Source organism: Podarcis cretensis (genome assembly GCF_951804945.1).
Source record: "Podarcis cretensis genome assembly, chromosome: 2".
Classification (NCBI taxonomy): Eukaryota; Metazoa; Chordata; class Lepidosauria; order Squamata; family Lacertidae; genus Podarcis; species Podarcis cretensis.
This window is the reverse complement of record NC_137171.1, coordinates 42,575,017-42,582,970: the sequence shown is the minus strand read 5'-3', so window position 1 is coordinate 42,582,970 and position 7,954 is coordinate 42,575,017. Positions and strand designations below refer to the sequence as shown.

Genomic DNA, 7,954 nt, shown 5'->3' with positions numbered 1-7,954 from the left:
TATCTTTCCCACAATAATAATAATCAGTGGGTGGTGGCGGTGGTGGTGGGGAGATGACACTATGTGTAGGCATCCCATTTGTCAGGGTAGTGTATTTGAAGTTGAATGCTACAAAAATATAAATATATATGAATGGGACGTTTCCCCTTGAGTAAGAAAACAGTGAAAGTTGCCTCCTTTGCTTATTTCAGATTTGCATGCTTATGTATGTACAGTGCTGAAGATGATATGAGTTGCCTCTAGAATTTATATATCTGTTTACAAGCGTAAGATACTATTCACTCTTTCTGGACAGCAGTTCCTGGAGCAGGGAGTAACAGGCATCTGATTCCCCACCGCCCGCTCAAAGCAATTAAAACATATACAGTGTGCATATATCCATATATAATCCATTCCGCGTTTTTCTACCGCCTGCCTGGCTGTCTTGTCTGTTCTGAGGCACAATCTACCTTGCTGTCTTGCGCTTGGTCCCGGCGCCGGTTGCAATTGGCATGTGCGGAATAGCTCCATGGGCGTGCAGCGCTCCCATTGGCCGAGCCGGCCGCCCGTCCGGCGGACGCGGGGGGGGGCTGCGTGAAAGTGTGCGTTGCACGGTAGCACTCCGCTGCTTGTGTCTGTCGGTGTCTGGGGCCGGCCCGGCGGGCGGCGTGTGGGGGAGGCGGGGGGCGCGCACGCGCGCGCGCAGGGTGGGGGGGACTTGACGGAGGGGGGCCCCCCTTCGGTCCCGCGCGCTGTCTCGGCCAAGATGGCGGCGGGGACGGCAGCGGCGGCGGCGGCGGCCGTGGCCCGGCTGGAGGGCCGCGAGTTCGAATACCTCATGAAGAAGCGCTCGGTGACCATCGGCCGCAACTCCTCGCAAGGCTCGGTGGACGTGAGCATGGGCCACTCCAGCTTCATCTCCAGGAGGCACCTCGAGATTTTCACGGCCCCGCCCGCCCAGGCCGCCGCCAACAGCGCTGCCGGCCCCGCCGCCGATGGGACCGGGCCCCAGCCCGATGGTGCTGCCGCCGCCGCCACCCCTGCCGCCCCTGTACCGTCTGGCGGCGGGGGCGATTTCTATTTGCGCTGCCTCGGCAAGAACGGCGTCTTCGTGGACGGGGTGTTCCAGCGCCGGGGGGCGCCGCCGCTGCAGCTGCCCCGAGTGTAAGTGCGGAACGGAGGGAGGGACGACCGGGCGGTGCGTGCGAAGTGGACGGGTGGAAGGAACACGCGCTCCGGCGCCACTGTGACCTCCTTTTCTTCTCTCTCTCTCTCTCTCTTTCTCCCCTCCCCCCTTTCCCCGTTCCCGGTGTGTCAGTCAGGGGGCGTGAGAGAGGCGGGTTCAGGCCTCTCCGCCAGGCGCTCCGGAGGAAAGGGAGGGACGGCACCACGCCTTACGGCTCTTTCTGGCCGCGGCACCCGGGCAAGGAGGCTTGAAGGGTGTCTGCAGCAAAGGAGCAGCAGCAGCACCTGAGCCCGGTTTCTTTTCTGCCAGGCAGGCGTGGGCATCGCGCGTGGTCGCTCGACCGGTTTCCTAGCGCTTTTTTGGAGCCGTGATGATATATATATATACACACACCCCCCCCAGCCCACCCTCCCCCACCGGGCGGTGTATTTATTTGGGTGTAACTCGTGTTGGTTCGAGGCTTAAGTCTTAAAGGCTGCTCAGCCCTCGACCAAATAACCCCTTTTGCCCGCAACGTTGATCGGGGCGAGAGCCTCCTTTCAAGCCACGCACATCTGTCATCTTATCGATTTGTATTTCCCCCGATGCTACAGGAGGCTCCGTGTCTTCCAAGGGGAAAACGAAGCACTACAGACCTCCATTCCGTGCTCTGAACAAGAATGCCTCGTGATACAATAGCCTTGTGGCTAAAATGTCACTCCGGGGTTTAAAAATAATAATAATTCAGAAAGTGTGGTATGGTTTAGAAATGTGCTGCTTTGAAATGATATCGATTAGGAAACATTAATGGGACACCCTTTTTGAAGCGCAATAGTTTTCGGAGGTATTTAAATAATACTGCTTCTTAACCAATTTTCTAAATAAAAAAAGCCCCAACAACACTTGTTTTAAGTCAGCCCTTTCTAGGGACTTCAATACTTTTTACCATTGCTTAGTTATGTTTCTGTGTATAATGCTGTATTGTCAATACAGTTAAATGACTTGTTTGACCTCTGTCAACTGTGACTTCCATTCATACTGTTGGCAACGATACAGAAAAGCAAAGCAAATAGTCTGCTTTGCCTTGTTGAGTTATTTTGTTGAAACTGAAAGGAATCTGTTAGGAAGGCACAAATACATTGTTTTTAACCATGGTTGTGCTTCATGTACTTAATATAGTGTAATGTAAAAGAAAAATCAGTTTTATATTGAGTGATGGGAGCATGTAACTTTTAATTTTAAAATTTGAAATGATACTTTCTCCTCCAATCCACACCTGATGATTTGTCACTGTGAATCTGAATATTCATTTGTGAGGAAAATTCTCTTAAGCATTTCATTTGTGAACTTGGTCTGTTCATTGTGATGATTTTGAGAGAATACTTTATTTAATTTTGTAGCTTAATGGGTTGTGATAGTTTTCAGAAGACCTTACAAATCTAGGAATATAGGAAGTCAGGTAACACGTGGTTTGAAATAAGACTGCTCTGTGATCACATGTGTTATTTTTGTCATTATTCCCTTCAGTGCATTATATGCACAAATAGCAACCCCTCCCCCCCAAAAGTTGGGAAAGTTCAAAGTCATTAAATGGTTACATCACAATCAAGGAAAAAAAATGCTGTTTAAAATGTTAATTTCAGGATGTAGCTAGCTGTGTTAGTGACATGTCACAGCATTCCAACCTGTGGTGTGTCTGAGAATGGTGTAACATAGTACATCACCTACACTGAAATACCATTTGCAAAAGAATTTTTGAAAGAATATGCAAATGTTAAGACTGATTCCGTTTTAAGCAGCACACTGATAATCCTATATTTATGTGAAATAACTAGTTATTAACTTATAATGTGGAATTATGTGGAATTTACAGCTACCTTTTTGTCAATAGTTTATTTGAGATTTTCATCTTTCTTTCACAACTCCTTCCACCCCAATAAACTTGATTCCAAATGTATTTAATTGGATACAAGCCTTAGTGATTTCAGTCAAAATTTCAAGTAGATGGACTTAGAATTAAAATCAAGGTCTGGTCCAGTAACCTGGTGTGTGATTAGTTATGTTCATCTTAAACAGCTCAGCCAGTGTGCAATTTCCTTGTTTGATCCTTTCATCACTTTTAAGCAGTTTTCTAGCATCTTTCTGTTACTCATAGTGGATTGAGGGCAATAGGCAAAACAATAAAACATTGAAAGTCTATTGTAAATAATAAGAGATCTTAATCTTGTTTAACTTCAGAATGAGTGCTTAGGTAATTTTGAGATCTGCTTACCAAGGGACCTGGAGTGAAATTCCACCCCACTGAAGTCAGTTAGGAGCTTTGCCAGGGTTTCATCAGTGGTGTTTACTTAGACTTTGAAAAAGCCTGTTTAGCTATGAGTAGTTAGTCCAGCTTTCATTTAGGCTCAACAGCTTTTAATGTCTTTATATCTTGTTGCTGAAAAAGAGTGTGCTTACAAATATTGGTGGTTTGATCAAAACTTATTTTCATTTCACTAGGAAAGTTAAGCTCATGTTTCAGCTTGTAGAATCAAATCCTTTTATAATGTGAAGGCATATAAAGAAACTTTGAAATCTGTTGCCAAGAAATAAGGTTTTTACAAAGTTGTATGACATAGATCTTGTTTAAATCTAATAATCATTGGTTTAAAAACTATGAAAATGGAGCTTGAATAGCTTAGCTGTGCAAGAGTTCCAAATTATGTTTTGTAGCTTGCTTCTTACCATGTTTACTTAGAAATAACTCGTGGATTTTAATTCTCGTTACTTCTAGTCATACAGCTCATTTTGCAACTTGTGCACAGTGCAAAGCACTGTTTAGCATTAGTGTACTACACACTTGAAGTTTCTTTGTAGACAAGCAATCCTGCTTTGAGATTCAGTTTAAAGTGACACATTGTAAATTTATTATGAACTAGGGAGCTTTAAGTTAGCTTGTATATTTTTCATATAAGTTACGTATCTGAAATTCACATTAACCTTCTGTGTTACAGTCCATATTTGGGTTTTTTTTATTTTTTGTTGTTCCACCAATCCTCCTTTTTTCTTGGGAGTTTTTGGTCTGACACTCAGAGATTTGACCTTAATTAATATTATGGTTGTCTCACACCCTAAAGAAGGTATAGTAAAAATCTATTTTGTGACATATTGGTTAGCATATTGGGCTAACTCTTTACTCTTTATAGTAAAAATACTTATTTTCAAATGTGTATGCTACCAATGAGTAGCCTGGAATTGTTCCATCTGCCAGAATACTAGCAGAAATTGATAATGGCGATAGTCAGCTATGAGTTACATGTATCCTTATCGTGGTTACATAGCAGGTTTTGTTTATCTTAAACAGAAAATTTTGATTCAGACTGTAACTAGTTGTTTTACACACAAGCCGTGGCGTTTGTCTTGCTTAGTGTTTGTGTTTTGAGGAAGCAGTTTGTATACTGGCAAATCCCTAATCGGGCAAATCCCTATTGCAAATTCAGGTGTTTCCCCCCCTCCTGTTTGGATACCTTAGAATCCCAGTATTGGCCACTTAAAATAATTTATAAAATTTGCTCAAATTAATTTTTCATAGCAGTTAAGTCAGCTTAGAAATAATAATATTTGAAAACACAGCTTGGGGATTCTTCATTCTAGATTTTGAAACTATAGTTTAAAACATAGAAAGATGGAAGCCTTCTTTCAATCCATATACATATCTAAAATGTGTAAGTATTGAGAAATATGGTAAGTAGTCGTTGACTGCACAGCAAAAGTTAAGGTGGAGGCCTTGCAGTTAATAGGTATACACATTGATCCCTTTTATATTTATAAATGAATTGTTTAAAGTTATATCCTTCATTGCTCAAGTGGCCAACCTGTGGCTCAAGTAGCAGACATCTGCACACCTGGACAGGAGCAGAAAGATTGCAAGTGTGATTATGCCATATGCACTCCTGCCAGCTTCCTCTTTGCAACAATTTCTCTGTAGTTTAGAAGCAAAATTATATTAGAGCCCAGGAGGACTGCATCTATTCATTAGTGTGTATTAGAGTAGCACTCTCTTATACTTTGAACTGGACTTTTAGACACACTTGCCCCAAAGGTTGGCCATCACTGCTTTGAGCATTAGTAATAAAAACATGAATGATTGATATCTATTGACTGCTGTAGAATTAACATTAGATAGAGGTTGGGATCTCAAGTTGCAACATGGCGGACAGCACTTCTGCTTCCCCTCGATTTTTGTCAGTTCCCTGTTGCTGTCCAGATGCAATACTATTCCAGAGGCTTCCCCAGTGCTTAGGAGTGGATTTTCAGATGGTTACAACAGCTGTGGTCCAAGTCAGACTATATATACTGTTATGTGTAGTTTTCTAGTAAGAGACTGGTGTTCCATGTTTCAGTCTCTAAAATATTGTGTGCTTATACAGTACATGTCTTCAGAATAAACACACATTTCTGGAATAAAAGAATGATGTCAATGATTGCTTCTTGGTTTTGATGGTATTTGAAGTCTCAGTGATGTGTTGTGTCTTATCTTTAGGAGTAGTTATCACTTTAAATACATGCAAACGTATACATTTAAGCAGTAAATACAAACAGCAATAATATTTTCACAATAAGGAGTCTTTCAAGAACAATAATATTTAGAATTGCTTAGCTTAAGATGTACCTCTTTCAGATGAAGAGTCTCTACCCTGCTTCATTTAATCCAGTTCTTTGCTGTAGGCGACTTCTGATTTAGCCCTTACTAGCATGTCTGTTCAATATTGTATGTAAACAAACTGAACTGAGTGGGTTTATGAATTATTAGCTTCCAAATTCTATTCATTGAGAAAAGGAATAGGCACAATTGCTAGTGAATCACTAATAAATCTTATTATACTGTGGCAGATTTTTAAAATTTGGTTCCTTCTGAGATAAGATTTGTTTTAGTTCAGCATAGGTAGTATGAACAGAGAATTCTAATCTTGTGATACAGTAAGTCATAGAACCTCTAGGGGGGATTGCTTAAGAAATTGAAGAAAGGTTCAATTTACTACTTGTCTTGGGGTCAAACTACCTGTTAAATGGGAAATCCATGTCTGATTTATTAAATGTTTTTAAAAATGAAATGATGCTTCAGGGAGCTTCTAATTTGCCCCCAACTCCTGTTGGATAAACAGCAGTGATAGATTTAGGAGGGGGTATTAGGAGAAAATTACGAAGGGAAGATTTAAACACTCCCTTCGAAAGAACACACATTCTACTCTATACAAACTGAACTTACAACTACATTTCAGTTAAAAAAGAAGAATCAATCGCAAATATCCAGTATAAATGTGTAGCTTGACTCTTAACAAATACAATGTAGGATTCCCAAAGAGCAGTACATCAATAAGTTTCTAATACAGGAGAACAGAAACCTTTATCATGCTGAAAACAGAAACAGCTGATGATAGCCTCTTGCTCTTGAACATTAGACACTTACAGAAGGCAAGACATCTGATCTAAACCCATTAGTGAATACTCTGTTTAAAACACTAGGCATCAGTTTTGTTCCCAAGACAGGTGTAGAACAGCATTGGTGTTCAACTGCTGTAAACAAGATCAAAAACTTGTAACAGACTATGAATCCCATGGAATAACTTCTGCTGTGCATCAACTAAAATGTAGTTACAAAATAGTAAAAAAAACAATGCTTTTACTATTTGACATCTGGCACAATTAATAGGAGATGCTTGCTGGTTAATACATTGCCATTGCATGTATTCTACAAACTGCAATAACTGACTTCTGTGCCCTTTCATATGCCACTTACATTCTAAGCGTATGAAGAATAGATGTGACTTCAAGGGTGTGCTATAATCAATCTGAGTCCAGTGGATTTCAGTTCAAGAGTATTTTCCTAATGGTAACTGAACAAGTTTCTTTTAAACAGTTTTAAACAGTTCCTCAGAAGAAACTGCTTTAGTTGTTCTGAGGTAAAGCTCTTCTGACTTAAAATGCATTGGGCATCATTGTGCACCTTGAGGTCTTTTCTTCTTTTGGTTTCCTGTTCTGGTGCCTCCCTGTCTTCCTTCCTTTTGGTTTATTTAGTTTTTCATTCACAGCATAGTTTAAACCTCTATTTACTTTCTTTCTTATACAATATATCAATCTGTTATTGGGATCCAGAAGACTCATTTTCAGCTTCTAGATATAAACAAATATTATGAGCCTCCAATTTTAAAAGAAATATGGTAAATTGGGACCCCACAACATTAATTTGAATTCCTTATTGTGCTATCAGAGGGCCCTGGAGGAGAAACAAAAGAGATTCATTGGTGAAGCCCTGAGTTCTAACAGGAAAGAAAATAAAACCGAAAACAAAAGATACCTAGTTGAAATATTACATAGTAAATATTGTAATGGAAGGGACCCAATGTATCCCAGTAGCCTAACAGAGTCCCACCCGCTCAAAAAATATTATAAATAAGAAACCAGTGTTACAGGGTTGCACTATAAGAGTGTTAACTAAGTCATGATGAAGGCAGCATGGATTGTAAAGTGGTTCAGGTTTTGCTAAGATGTTTTGCACCTTACTTAATCTATTGTGGGTAATGACTGAGGCTACTAATGCTGGATCCGTGTCATAAAACAAAATTGGGGCAACAAAAGCAGGAGCAGGAAGTGTTACTAAAAGGAGGAACTTTGATTTTTGATGATGCTTGTAGCTGGATCCTGAAAATTATAGCAGAGGTTACATGATGGCAGCCTTCACTATAGCTCTGCCCATTGCACTATGTCACATAGCACGAGCAGAAATTTTCTGTTAAATACAATAAATAGCATTGGCAACTATATTCCCAC

At 40.8% G+C, this 7,954-nt stretch overlaps 1 protein-coding gene across 2 annotated transcripts in view; it reads left to right on the top strand.

Moving 5' to 3' along the window:
• The first annotated feature begins 719 nt into the window (after positions 1-719).
• The window catches only part of FOXK2 (forkhead box K2), a 30,466-nt gene continuing 23,231 nt past the window's right edge, over positions 720-7,954 (top strand). Inside the window, exon 1 of one of the 2 annotated variants that reach the window (XM_079966048.1) lies at positions 720-1,143. In XM_079966048.1, the coding sequence (XP_079822174.1) occupies positions 746-1,143 (398 nt within the window). In that variant the 5' untranslated portion in view covers positions 720-745. The remainder of the gene's footprint in view (positions 1,144-7,954) is intronic. The other variant, XM_079966047.1, reaches the window with a different exon arrangement.